The 15,443-nt window shown below is 39.6% G+C and overlaps 1 protein-coding gene across 1 annotated transcript in view; it reads left to right on the top strand.

Annotated features, from left to right (window-relative positions):
- Position 1: 1 nt before the first annotated feature.
- Positions 2-15,443, top strand: part of HS6ST3 (heparan sulfate 6-O-sulfotransferase 3) — a gene marked incomplete at its 5' end in the record, with an annotated part of 687,819 nt that continues 672,377 nt past the window's right edge. The window contains one exon of the mRNA XM_006755051.2: positions 2-453. Within this exon, the coding sequence (XP_006755114.1) occupies positions 2-453 (452 nt within the window). The remainder of the gene's footprint in view (positions 454-15,443) is intronic.

Genomic DNA, 15,443 nt, shown 5'->3' with positions numbered 1-15,443 from the left:
CGACGACGAGGAGCCAGGGGACCCAGACGAGGAGGAGGAGGAGGCGGAAGAGGAGGGGGAGGAGGAAGAGGAGCCGGACCCCGAGGCCCCCGACCACGGCTCTCTGCCTCGGTTCGTGCCGCGCTTCAACTTCACCCTGAAGGACCTGACCCGCTTCGTGGATTTCAACATCAAAGGGCGCGACGTGATCGTGTTCCTGCACATCCAGAAGACCGGGGGCACCACGTTCGGCCGGCACCTGGTGAAGAACATCCGGCTGGAGCAGCCGTGCAGCTGTAAGGCGGGCCAGAAGAAGTGCACCTGCCACCGGCCCGGCAAGAAGGAGACCTGGCTCTTTTCTCGCTTCTCCACGGGCTGGAGCTGCGGGCTGCACGCCGACTGGACGGAGCTCACCAACTGCGTGCCGGCCATCATGGAGAAGAAAGACTTTCCCCGCAACCACAGCCACACCAGGTACCGTCCCCGGCCCCGTCGGGCTCCCTGCCACCTCTCCCCCCCGCCCCCCCCTCCCACTCCTCACCCCTGGCCGCCCTGTCCCCGCGCTGTCTGGGCGGGCTGGGCTGGTAGTTCCTCCAGCGTCTCTCAGAGGCCAGGGCAGAGGCTTTGGGATGGCGATAAGAAACCTCTGGATAGTTCCCTGGTCTTGCAGACACCCCCCCTCCAACTCCCTCCACCCCCCCACTCCCCTCTTCGCCCTCTTTGCTTCCTTCAAATGTGTGGGGAGCCATTTGTGTGTCTCCTTCCTTGTGCCCAGCATGGTGTGGTGTCTCTCTGAAAAATGCTTGGAAAACCTTGGAATGGCGAGGAGGCCTGAGTTAGATGAGCGAGGTAGAAGCTTGTACTTAACTTCTGTGAGTGGAAACCCAAGTCCAGTAAAAGACAGAGGAGGGAGTTGGGGGTAGAGAAGCAGGGCAGGAGTTTTCCAGGCATGGTGAGGCCGAAGAGGAGTCTGATTCCTCCATAAGTGGCTCTTAGGTGGCTGCTCGCCAGCTCAGGAAACCATCCTCTTGATGGCACTTAGAAGATACATGTTCAAATTCCTGCTCCTACCTTGATAACCCTAATTCTGGAAATGGTTTTTGTTGCTGAGCAATGCCAGGATTGTGAATGCTGCTCTCAGCAAGATTTCCACTTTCCCCCAGGCCAATCCATCAACTCATTCAAAAAGTATTTGTTAAATGCCTACCGTGTGCCTGGCAATGTGCTAAATGCTAAGTGGATACAAAGATATAGTAAGTAAAATCCCTTCCTTTCAGGATAGAATGGCCTTTTCCCCCTCCCCCTGTTAAATAGTGATACTGCTGAGAATTAGGAAAGTTTGACATCTTAATAGCCAATGAAACTGCTTACATTATTAACATCCTTTGAGAGAGACATGGGTTTAAGAATTTGGTTGAATGTTCTTTCTGCCCATTGCAATTTGAAGATTAATCTGACATGCTTGCTCAAGGGACTGAAATATTAAAAGCTTGGAACACTAGTTTATTGAAGTTTTTATCTCAAAGGTTTCAAACAATTTGGTGTAAGGAAATAGGAATTTAAAAACTCAAGCTCAATATGTTGATATCAGATAGCTTTTGCATTTGACATTATGGAAAAGCTCCATTTACTGGCAGCTACCCAGATTCTAGAATTCACCACCACTGAAGCATCTAATTCTACTTCATTTCTCCAAGAATGAGCAAAATTTCATTATGGGATTTTTTACTCTGGCAGTTTTTCAAATGCTTTCTCTCCTCCCTGCTCCTTTCCCTGTTTAATGGAAATTGGTGAGAATAAAAAATAGACTTGGAATGAAGGCATTAGACTTAGTGTATTTTATGGATATTTTACTTTTAAGTATTTCTAACTGTGTAGTATTTTAGATCCTGCCCCTCTATTTTAGCTTAAGACAATTTTCCAATTAATTATTACTTCTACACTTCCTAACAAACAAAACTATTATTTCAGTGAGAGGGAATCTCTGCTGCGTTTTACCCAAAGTTGTACTTTTCGGACTTAGACCGTTATGTATTAATTCCTGAATGACCACAAAGAGTTTGATAGTCTGATTCCCATTTCACTCAAACTAGAGACGTTGCTTATCACATAGAAATGTCTAATGACCCTTTGGTAGGTATCAGTATTATTTTGTACTGATGTATGTAAGTCTTAGTGAATAGGTTTAAGATTTTGGAGGAATTAGAGATTATGGAACCTAAAAATAATGGGATTTTTGCTTAATGGTGAAATGAGGCTGCTGCTACAGACCCAGCATAGATTATAGCAGTAAGGCCTCACTTCTGAAGGAAATACTCAATACCTCTCTACTCTGTGATGTAGGAAAATTCCACCTTGACTATTTGGACATATGATTTCTAATGCACAGTCCAATGCTTTTCTTTGTTTAGCAATGGGCCACAAGCATTCACTTCTTCCTGATTCTCAAGTTACCAGATAATCACCCTGCACTGATTCACTTATTTTTTTAAATTCTAATTTGTGTGTGTGTGTGTGTGTGTGTGTGTGTGTGTATTGGGGGAATAGTACTTCTTATAATCTTTCTTCTTTTTCTTTCTCTCCCTTTTCTGGTACTCTAAATTACTTTTCTTCTCTAGATGCTGTAGGAAGGAATATGTGAGGTGCCTTGCATCAAAAGCTATGGAGAAAAAAATTGAAGAGATGTTCAGTAGCATCTTCCTCACACAGAAGATTGAATTAGTTGTCTGTCATTGGAATGTCTGTGTACGACATTCTACACTCAACTAGATTAGCCTGGATAATGGAGGGTACATTTCCACAATGCAAAATGGCAGATAATCTATTGCTACATAATGGGAACAAGGTTCTTCTTCAAATAGAGCTGACTCAAAGCCAAATCGAGTAGAGCATGGTGATTTTAGTTTCCTACTCTCTTAGCTTTTGGTACCCCTCTTGGGCACCCCATTCCCAATTTCCCATAGGGATCAGTGCTTTTGTGAGTCATGTAATTGGTCGGATCAAGGATTCTGGATTCAGATGGATACGGCTCCTGTGCTTACTAGCTGTACAACCAGAAGTAATTTATTATTTCTGAGTCCCAGATTCTTCATCTTTAAACATAAGTATGTAGCTATTAGTACTTCTATCACAGAGGTGTTATGAAAACTAAGTGAGAAAATGCATTCAAAGTGCTTAATGTAGTACATATTCATAGTATAATATACTGGTATAAAGTTCTTAATATTTAATATGCAAGTATATAGTAACACTTAGACATTAGTTGTTAACTATAATAAGAATATTTTCTCTAGTAGAAGGATATGAGGTCAGTTCCTTAGAGCTTCTCAGTGTAAATAGTCCCCAGTAATTTATAGAGATGCCTTTTATGATTGTTTATATTGAGACAGAATCCTAAATTCAAAACACCAGAAATAAATGGAAAATTATGGACATTTGGGCATCAGCCATTGCAGGGGACAAGATGGGAAACAAAATCATTGAGTATATCTTCTGTTGGTGACAAGAAACACTGTCTGGAATGGTGAGAGGTGGGAAGCTAACTCTAAAGGGAGATGAATAAGACCCAGGAAGGAGAAAGGCTTGGTGGCTGGCATTTTGGATCCAGCATCAGGGGCATTTCTGACCACCAAAATTTGTTAGAACAAGATAGGAAACTAACAGGAAGATGACATACTTGAAGACCTCTTTTATCATATCATTGAAGATTGCTTCTCATTATATTCTTTTGCTTTCTTCTCTCTCCAATTACATATTTCTTTGTTATGGTATGTTTCCCCCCTAAGCATACGTAGTTCTTTTGAAGACTCTTCTTTAGCGTTGTTGAGTATTGATAGAATCATAACATTTTATGGCTAAAAAAAGACTGGAGAGATAATCTTGTCCTACAATTTATGTGGTGAGTCGGTAATCTAATCTTAAGGATGTGAAATGATATGTTTTTTTCCAGGGCGCTCATGTCTTCATTTTAGTAAGTTTATTCAATGTTTTGCCTACTGTTTACTATGAAAAGTATAGTGGAGAGTGTCTTATTCACCTACTATGTGCTAGGCACTCTGAGGTTCTAGGAATACAGTTTTGGACAAACAATGTCAGCCCTATGAGCTTAGGCTCTTCAGGAAAATAGACCTTAATCCTCTTGTAAGTGAGTATCACTCTAATTCTGAAATTATGCTGGAAAGAGATTCCATCCAAACCTTTCGTAGGGTGGAATGGCAGTTTTTCTTTTTTATGATCTGCATTCTGTTCGTCCTAGTAGAGTAGTTTGAACCTTATGGATATTGTATTAGACAGGACATTCTGTGCTGCAAATGGTACAACTCTAATGCAAACTTGGTTCAGTCAGGGGGAATTATTGGTTTAAACCAGGAAATAGGAAAGTTAGGGGTAGAGTTGGTTTCAAAAATGACTGGAACTAGAGAATTGAAATCTTTCTCCCCACTTTCTTTGCACATGGACCTCATTCTGTCAATTAGCTTATTCTACAAAATGGGTAAATGGCTGTCATATCTAATACCTCCACAAGCTGAGAGGGAAGCAGGTCTTGTCTGAGTTTTAGCTTGCAATCTTGGGGAACGACTCTTTATAGCCCAGTTTGGAACTTGTGACTATTCATTTGAAGCAAATCAATTGGCCAGGGAGATGAGGTTGACCTTGTATCACAGATCCACCCCATGACTGATGTCTGTGAGTGAGTGACTGTGTGTGTGTGTGTGTGTGTGTGTGTGTGTGTGTGTGATCACAAGAATAGCATAGACATGGCTCCTGGGTGGACCATTGGGTTCTTAACTTCTGGACAGTCCTTCCAATTGTGTTAATTATAGATAAATAAAGGGGAAATAAATGAAACTTCAGTTCTCTTCTTTGCATTTTATATTCTATTTAGTACACATTAAAAATGAGAGAGAGAGAGAGAGAGAGAGAGAGAGAGAGAGAGAGACAGACCTTTTGGTGTATGGGATGATGCTCCTACCAACTGAACCACACTGGTCAGGGCATACCAAATAAATTTTAAGTCAAGCTACAGCTCTTATTTATTTGTAACATCTGGGAACCATGTCATATGAGGATTAATCAAAGGAACTGATAATATTTAATAAGGAGATGGGAAAAATAGACATAAAAGTTGTCATTAAATGCTCAATGGGGGAAGATGTGGAAGATGAAGGAGACTTGTTTAATATTTCTCCAAAGGACAGAACTAGCATAAGTGAGATAGGAGTGATGGGATAAGGATTTCAACTCAGAGTAAAAAGAACTTTATACAATTTGTAACTGTCTAAAATGAGAATGAACCCTTTTGTGAAGTGGCATGCTCCACAGCAGTGAAAACTTTAGACATGGATGATTAACTACTGATGTTGTAAAAGGAAATCATTCCTGGGCCAACATATGGCCTTTTATTTTAAGGCTTGCATTCTAATCTAAGGGTATCTTCCTCCTCCCCTTTTCTGTCCCAGGCAAACAAAACAAAATTAAACAAACAAATGAACAAACAAACAGGATTATAAATGAACTAAATAGTTCTCAAGCATTTTGTCAATATTTCTACCACGGAAATTTTGGCCAAGCACAGTCTGATAGCATGGACTGTTTTATACATTCAGAGCCAAGAGCAATAAATAGGTCCTGTGTACTAGAATGTATGCTTAATAATAAGTGTAAAAAGGTAAGATGAGAAAATATAACACAACTTGCCACAAAAAACCATACCCACTTTGAAACATCATCTGGTTATTGCTTTTCCTTTAGACAGTAGGCTAAAATATATAAGGAAGCCACAGAGCTCTGCTTCAAAGACAATCTAGAATATTGTGGCCCATACTGCTTTTGAAAGCATAATCTTTTTGATGTCTCTTCTAATTAGAAATGTTGAACTGCAAAGAAAGTTAATTTTCACCATCAGATTTGTGTGCGTTGTAGAAACTAAGGAGACGGAGATCATGCTGTCTATATCCCATATCTACGTATATGTTCTCTTAATGTATTGCTTCTGGTTCAAACCACCAATATTTGCTGTAAATTTGAAAGAGGTTGAATTAAACCCATTTAGTTTTTTGAATTGTGGAAATAAGGGTGGGGGTGGTAAATGTAATAGTGATTTATTTTTCTGCCTTTTTCTTGCTGGTTGCCTTGGAATTTTTGAAAGGGTTGATTTTAGAGAAATATGAATGTTCATGTGATAATTGGAAGGTAGGTAAATTTAACCACTAACAATGTAGATTTGGTTTATCTTAGACTCTTATATTATTATTCCCCAAAGCTAATTATTATCGTCTCATTTTGACTAAGGACAATCAGAGGCTTATGTCATTTGAAAGTTATTTATGCTTGATAATGAATTAAACAGGTTTAATTGAGACTGGCAAATCCTAATGTGATTTTAAGAGTCATGAAATAAATTAATTATTGGGCCAAGAAATAGGTTTAGTATGAAAACAATTAAATGGGGAACCCAAATTAGTATTTTGTAGTAATCATTTATCTTGTTTTGAGTTTGTTAAATTATAGATATCATGTATATATTCTCTGTTGATATTAATTGCCTGATAATAATTTTAAGTATAGCTTAGAATTTAACTATCTGTCTACTAAGCATTTAACTTAGACAGTGTTATTGGTTTATATCTTCTTCCAGCAAATATAGTTTCTCAGTAAAACACATGTAAACTTCCCAGCACAGAGACTGACCTATAGATGATGCTCTAGATTACCTTGTAAGAACATCAGCATAACTTGACAAGATGATGGTTTTAAAGATGGAATTATTAAAAGCTTTGTATCATGACTCTTATTTCAGGTAGAAATCTTTTATAGTTAGTTGCCTTCCATAATTAACAAGATATCAACTCTCCTGATTCTCTAGAACAGGAGTAAAGTAATCATAGAGACCAGGGCTTATTGGATCATTTGAGAATGTTGTTACAAATCAGAAATTTATAGACTTGCCTCTTGGGAAGACTAATCTCATCATTCATTTTCACTTGGAAAAAATAGACTAAATGGAGAGCATGGGAACTTTGAAGTAGGATGGGAGGATGAAAAAGTGTAAATAATATAGACTCTGGATCACTATTGGTCTAAATTAGATTGTTGAAGTCGTTGTGGCTAGAGATTGTGATATTGGAGAGCAATGGGAGAGACCCTGAGTTAGGAAAAAAATGTCCTCACGAGAAATTGGAAGAAATCAATAACAAATTTATCAACCACTGAAAATGACTGAAAATTGTGCTGATGCTCAATTTGTGAATCTAATTAGGGTAATGTTTAAGAGCATGGACTGTAAAGTCAGACTAGCTAGAGTTTAATCTGGCTCAACCACTTATTGTCATTTAAGCCTGAACAAGTCAGTTCTCTGCTTCATACTTCAGTTTCCTTCTCTGGAAAATGGGAGGAATAGTACTATTTCATGTTGAATGCCCAGAACCTGACACACAGAAGAGTTAGCTATTATTTTCTCATTGGACTAATCTTATATGTTCCTACTGTTTTGTATAAAAATAAACTGATAGATAAACCTGTACTATCCTTTTTGAATCAAACTTTTCATCCTGAATGATGCAGAAATGAATTTTTAAACTTTTAAAACCATGAATGATAAAAGTAAATGTTAATTCTTAAGATACCATGAACACTCATTGGGCACTTAATGAATATTGTTGAATGGAAACTTGTCTTTCTTTTCTTCAGCATATCATTGTATATTTTTTTAATGGAAAATTAATGTAACAGCAACAAAAATGTTTAAGTACATACAACTAAATTAATAAGTGAAGCAATCCTGCAGTGAAATTGAATTGGTTGCCTGCGGGCACATAAATATTTGTAGTTCATTGTTATGATTAATATCTTACCATGCTTTTATTGCTAAATATTGTGTCATTTGTTCTCAGAATCTTGCATTTAACACTGTATGTTCATGGTTGCTCCTGCCCTCTAGTTTCTTTATAAACAAAGACGGTAGAAATGCTAACCACCTTGATGTCCTCCAGATTTATATGTTAGACTTTACAGAGTATTTCTCCCAAAGAATTCAAGGTTATGGATGTATGACTGTAAACCTAGGTGATAGTTTTCACATTTTGTGTGTCTTAATTAGGAATTCGTAGAATTTTATATGTTTACTTCAAAAATTAAAACATAGACCTAGAAAGATGCGTAAACATGACTTTGCAGCTAGATATGCAGTAACTTAATCTGTGTGTGGAAATTTCAAGGTAAGATCAGTATAATACAGTAAAAAACAAGGTGACATACCATGGAAGAGAGAACAGACAATGCGGAGTGTAAATTAGAAGGATGCTACAGAGGAAGGAGAGAAGAAGGACAAAAGTAGTCAAGGTGAAGAATGAAATCCTAAAAGAACTGAATCAGAAAGAAGGTAATAATGAAAGTCGAGGTCAGAAATTTATCTTGTGTGCAGTGTTTGTCTCATTAGTACATTTATGGGAAGTAATCAACTACTTAGGAGGCTATCTGACTCAGAGGGCTGGTGTATGTAAATGCTGCTGAGGCTCTTTTATTTACTTATACATTCTTTTTCTGTGTCAGGTTGCTATGTATTAGTCAGCATCTTGACAGTAAACAGAGGCACAATCAGGTATTGCAAAGGGACTAGTTACAGAGGTATGGATGGGGTAAAGGCACAAACATGGGACCTGAAATACTTCACAACTAGGAATAAGGGGAGATGGTTAACCTCCCTGGGCTTAAGAGACAGAGGGAGAGAACCATGTTGTCAGCATCCACTGTCTGCTGGAGCCTGACAGGAGCTACAGTCTCCATGGTAGGAAAGGCTTCCCCATAGGAGCTGTTTGCAGAAAGCAGCTACTGCCAGAAATATAGAGCTGAGACACAGAGGAAGCAGTAGGGGAGGGACTTTCTTGACACTTTCACCTCCTATCTATCCATTTCTTCCTGTTGTCTCCATTGGCTGAATCCATATGGAAACTAAAGGACAAGAGAGCTACTTGATACATTCCATGCCAACAGCAAGGCAGAGAGAGATGGAGAATGGAGGGATGGAAATGGAGAATAACTAGCACAGTGCCTTAAAATAGTTTGAAATTTCTTCTAATTCATTTTGTGCATGCTCCGTTCAGTTCTACAGATGAGGCATACCCTTTATTTTAATATCTGTACCACATGTTTTCTGTATGGATTGTTAAGTCTCCACCTAAAGAAAGGTGAATGCAACAGGACACTCAGGAGAGGAGCAGTCACCACTGACAAGGGACTTTTTGCTGAGTAATAAAAATAATGCTGTATTTGGGTGTTTTGTCATGTAAGTGCCCCAGAGTCAGCTGGTAATAGTGACAGATTTGGGCAGTTAGAGCTGGATTATGATGCATACTACATAGCACACATTTTATATTACATCTGTGTATAATATTTTATGAATTTGAAATTATATAACAGTATTAGTTAAAGCATGACAAAATAGTTTGCAAAACTGGCTGTAGTTTGCAAAAGCATATTCAGAAAATGAGACGTTTTCTGTAGCTGGATTTTCTTCCAAGAACATTTAGAAAATTAAGAGTAATATGTTTGCAGCTTTAAGTCTCTGAAGGTAAAAGGTGAGAAAGAAAAGGCACTGTACTACATTTGAAACAATTCTAATATTTTTAGTTTTAAATGACTTTTGAAACACTATTTCCATATTTAGTATAGGGGAGATATGAGATGCTTAAAAATATGCATACATGCAGCTCTCAGTGCAAAGCATTATGAATCTGGAATCTCGTAACATTAGATACTGAAAAATCTATAATAATAAAAGGGTAATATGCTAATTAGACTGGATGTCTTCCAGATGTCCTTCCTGACGAAGCTTGGGCCCAAGGGAAGCCAGCCCAGATCCCCGGTGCCAGAGGAAAGTGGTGCTGGCAGCCGAGGGAAGGAAGGCCTACTCTTGCACAAATGTTCATGCATCGGGCCGCTAGTAGTTCAATAAAGTTGATATCTGAGGAGGCTTGACACAAGGAACTTGGTACAAGGACTATCAATTAACTGCTTTAATTCCAAGAGTCAAAATGCCATGAGCGAAACAATTCAACAGATGTATTTGTAGATGACAAAAAACAATATTCAGTGCATCATCCATACCAAGTACATCTCTTGGGATTGGTGCATATGTGTTAAGTTCATTTCTCCCAGCCATCAGAGGGGATTTGGCTTGCTGGGAACATCACCCATGAAGAACATACAAACTTTCAGCTGTCCTGCCCCTCCCCGCCCCACCTCACCTCCCAGCCTTTGCACACAATCCTCTCTTTCTGTGACATGTCTAGAGTCAGCAATGGGCTGTAAACCCGAGGATCACTTTCGTGTCCTTGTATCTGTGAAAGTTACTTGCCATGGTAAAATTGCATCAGGAATTGTTTTCTGCTGGCTGTGAAAATTATTAGCTCTAAGGAATCTGTACTCCATTCAACTGGATTTAAGTCCAGTTCACTTAAAGAATCTGGGAGAGGTGTCAGAGAAGGTTTTCATTCCCACAGAGCTTTATTGAGTTGGTCATTGTGCCTTTTGTGTATGCAATGAAAGAGGTGGGTTAACAGACAGTTTTAATTCGAATATTCCCATTAACAAACATTTCAGTCAATAGGTCTATTGATAAGTAGCAAACGTTTTATGTATAAAAACATTGGACAACATGAAGGAACTTAGGTATTCTGGAGGTGTCAAATTTATTTTCTGATACATTTTTAATCTAAAGATATTTGTCAACTATCATGGCCCTATTATTTGCCTTTTAAATTCAGACTTAAGCCTACAACACCACGGAAGATAAATTTTTTTTGCTTGGAAAGTTTTATTCTCCAAGTTCCTTATGTGTGCTATAAAGAATAATTAATGTAATGAAAAAATCAATATTGTATATAAATTATTTAGGCTTTACTATCATTGTAATTTTCTTTTCAGCACCTATTGATTGGCAACAATTCATTTGTTAATTTCTTCCTAATAAGATATTCATTGTATTAGGTCTGTAGTAGTGCTGTCCCTGCACTTTCACAAATAAGTCATGAATTACTAATGATACATGGACAAGTTAACTTACTAGTGAGTGCTGTGAGATGGGAAGCAGGCGAAGGGGAGTCATTTGAAATGCTGTATAGAGACATTGTGCAACCAGACAAATGCTGATAACTAAATGCATTGATTCTTGCAAGATATTAATTTTTATTTTAAAATTTTATGTGTATTTATTTTTCCAGGTATGTGTATGTTTCCTTTTTCAAGTTAATTTCTAAATCCAAAATTCTCTTTTATTGGGGAAATTGGGGATGGTCATTCCTAACTATCTGTAATAATGCTCTGAATGTATTGTTTATTAATGCTGCTTTGGCAATTGTCCACTCAATTACTTTAGAGGAGTGGGAAATATCCGAGACCTTTTGGAAACCCAAAGAGATTTGAGTTCAATAAATCAAACTGCCAAAATTCATGGTAAAGAGATCTTTTGCATCAGCTAATTTGGGCCAGAGAAGCAAAATGGTATCCTGAAAAGAACTTTAAATTTGTGTTCAACAACCACGGTATTTGAATCCAGGCTTCCTCATTGACTTGCTTACTTATTTATTGTGTGGCTTTCTTGCCAAAATTTAAGTTTCCTGAAGATGTGACTGTTTTGTTTCCTTCTGTATTTTCAGTCCCTAGAATAGGAAGGTACCATAAATAAATTTATTAATTTATTGGACAATTTGGATAAGAATATTTGTCCTATCTCCTTTTTTACAGTTGTTGTGGTTTAAGGAAATGACTATGAGGGCACTTAGAAAGCATAAAGTACTATACAAATTTAAATTTACATTGATATTGAGAAGCCTTTTGAAATAAAATGGAAAAGGAAGGAAAGTTGGATTTTGGAAAATGCAATGAATATATAATTTTATAGAGAGTTTCAAAAATTGGAAGTGACAAAGATGCAGTTGAAAGATATGCAAAATACACATTCAGCTCAATTTGTTAGTGTAATGAGCAGCCTCTTTTAAAACAGGATATAATATATCATAAAAGGCTTATCAAAAGGCATATGTCACGGAGGGTCAAGATGGTGGCATAGATAAACATGGTTCTTCCCTCTTCCCACAACCACATCAAAATAACAATGAAGCCACAAAACAACCAGCATTCAGAACCATGTGAAATCTGCCTGAACTCCACCTTACAACTAGAAAATTAAAGAAGAAACCACATTGAAACTGAGATGGAGGCTTAGAACTGGCTGGTCTGACACCTATGTGTGGCATTTTTTTAATCAGGGAGGAAACCTCAGCTGCACAGGTACCCTAAGAGGAGCAAGGGGTCCCAGCCGCACATAATACTTCTCAGCCCAGGGTTCTAATGCCAGGAAGAGAAGTCCTCATAACTTTGGGCTGTGAAAACCAGCAGGGTTTATGGTTAAATGAGATGGAGGTTGCTGGAGTCCCAGGCAGTTCCTCTTGAAGGGCCTACACCTGGACTTACTTGGACTCACTCCCTCTAAGATCCAGTGATGGGGCAATAGCTTGAAAGGGTACAGGGACATATAGGGAGCAACTAAATTGTCTGGCATCAGGGCATGAGCCTGGGGGGAAGCTTTCTCCCAGAAAAAAGTGCTCCTTTGCTGAGACATCTCTGCCACAGTGCCAACAGGCAGTCACCATATCTGAATCTCCATCAACATGGCTCACACTGTTCTTCTTGGTGAGCCCCCTCCCCGAACTTGTAGGCTGTTTGCAGTGCCTTTTTCATATGAATGGCTTGTCCTGACTCAGGATTCAGACTTTTCTAAAAACCTCTCAAACAAGCAGGAGCTGGCCTCAGCATGCCCCATACTTCTTGATAAGTGGCCTCAGGACCAGCACTAGCAGCAACTGTTTTGATACACAGCTTGGCCTCTCCTGGGCACTTCCAAGCCCAACACAAATAGCAGCCATCTGCAGATCACTGTAGTTCAAGCCAGGTGGCCCCAGGAGGGGCACAGGCGTTAGCCAACTTTGCACCTCCCAGGAGGCCCCAGAGCAAGTGCACCTGATGGTCAGCTTCAGACCATGCCAGATTAAAACCCTACCATATCCATTAGTCACACACTCAAGGAATGGAATTGGTAAGCACCAAAGTCCTACTGAAGCAAGTCCTGCTCTGTAGAGCAGTCTCCTGCATAGCAGCTCTTCCACTGTTGTTGCAGCTGGTCCTCACAACCAATTGATCCAAGTGTCAATCTCTCCAAGTGACCCCAACAGCAACCAAGACAATCAAGGTACAATAGGACAGTGCACACAGCCCACACAGGGGTGCACCTATATTGCTCAGCTCAGGTGACTGGGGAGGCTAAGCCATTGGGCCCTATAGGACACCTACTACGCAAGGCCACTCTACTAATTCCTGGAGACAGAGCAGCTCTACTTAATACATAGAAAAAAGACAGAGAAACAGCCAAATTTTAGAGAAAAGAAATATGTCACAAATGAAAGAACAGAAGAAATCTTGAGAAAAAGAACTAAATGGAATGTAAACAAGCAAACTACCAGGTATAGAGTTCAAAACTATGATTATAAGGATGCTCAAGGAATTTAATGAGAACTTCAAGGAACTTAGTGACACCACCAATCACTGTAAGGAGCCTCTGGGACAACTTTAAGTGTACTGATATTTGCATCATGGGGGTACCAGAAAGAGAAGAGAGGGAGCAAGAAATTGAAAACTTATTTGAAAAAAATGATGAAAAAAACTTCCCTTATTTGGTGAAAGAAAAAGACACACAAATCCAGGAAGCACAGAGTTCCAAACAAGATGAACTCAAAGAGGTCCACACCAAGACCCATCATAATTAAAATGCCAAAGGTTAAAGACAAGAGAGAATCTTAAAAGCAGCAAGAGAAAAGCAGTTACTTACAAGGGAGCACCCATAGGACTGTGAGCTGATTTCTTAACAGAAACTTTGCAGGCCAGAAGGGAGTGGCAAGAAATATTCAAAGTGATGAAAAGCAAGGACCTATAACCAAGATTACTCTATCCAGAAACGCTGTCATTTAGAATTGAAGGTCAGATAAGGGCGTCTAGATAAGAAAAAGCTAAAGGAGTTCATCACCACCAAACCATATTACATGAAATAGTAAAGGGTCTTTAATAATAATGATAATAATAATAAAAAGGTAAAAAATATGAACAATAAAATGGCAATAAATACATATCTATCAACAATTGAATCTAAAAATCAATAAATGAACAAGGAATCTAATCAAAAGAAACTGATGAATAAAATAAGAACTAGAGACATGGAAACATAGAACAGAATGAAGAATCTCAGAAGGAAGTGGGGAGGTGAGGTGGGAAGAGAGTAACCAAAGATTTTATATGCATACTAGAGGCCCAGTGCACAAAATTCATGCACGAGGGGAGTGTCCCTCAGCCCAGCCTTCGCCCTCCCACAATCTGGGACCCCTTGGGTAGGTTCCTTAGGCCTGGCCAGCAATCAGGGCCTATCAGAGCTTTCCTTCCCCTGGCTTCTGGCAGCTGGCCCGGCCCTCGTGCTGTCACTACTTGCCATCTGTGCAGTGCTGCCCCCAATTCCCTCCACTGGTCACCTCCCTCTATGGCAGCAGTTCTCAACCTGTGGGTTGCGACCATCAGAAAACACATATAGCATATCAGATATTTACATTATGATTCATAACAGTAGCAAAATTACAGTTATGAAGTAGCAACAAAAATAATATTATGGTTGGGGGTCACCACAACATGAGGAACTGTATTAAAGGGTCGCAGCATTAGGAAGCTTGAGGACCACTGCTCTATGGGCAACAGGTGTGGGGTGCAATTTCTTGGCTGGCTTGGGCCTCCCTCTGTGGGGTGATTGATAGCGGGTCTTCGTGATTGATGGCTCCACAGAGGGAGACCCCACCTACTTGCCACAGTGCTGCCAGCCGGATAGCCTGGGCCTCCCTCTTTGGGGCGATCGATCACGGGGCTCTGTGATCGATTGCCCAGCAGAGGGAGGCCCCGCCCACTTGGCCGGGGCTCTGCGATTGATCACCATGCAGAGGATGGCCTGGGCCTCCCTTTCTGGGGCAATCATGGAGTCCCCTCCCCGCCATTAATCGTCCTGCTGGCCAGTAGCCTGGGCCTCCCTCTGCAAGGCAATTATGGGGTGATGGCAGGCCCCCCCCCCCAATCAATCACATTGCACCTGCCTTGGCTGGCCTAGTGCCAGTGTGTGTCATAGTGTGGTCATCTGGAAGATTATCCAGATGGTCATTCTGCTGTTTGGTCGTTTGGTCGATTTGCATATTACGCTTTTATTATTACAGATGTAGAAAAAGGGAACTAACAGAAAGGAGAATAGCATCTTTTATTTTGGTTAGTGTTAGTAGTCATTATAAAATTTTGGCAACCATTGTATTTCTACTGATTGATGTTATAGACTGCACTAAGATTTTTGGATCAACTTTAAATTGTATGTATGTATTCATATACTG

Source organism: Myotis davidii, unplaced genomic scaffold (assembly GCF_000327345.1).
Source record: "Myotis davidii unplaced genomic scaffold, ASM32734v1 scaffold133, whole genome shotgun sequence".
Classification (NCBI taxonomy): Eukaryota; Metazoa; Chordata; class Mammalia; order Chiroptera; family Vespertilionidae; genus Myotis; species Myotis davidii.
Note: the sequence above shows the minus strand (reverse complement) of the source record. Positions and strands in the feature narration are given on the sequence as shown.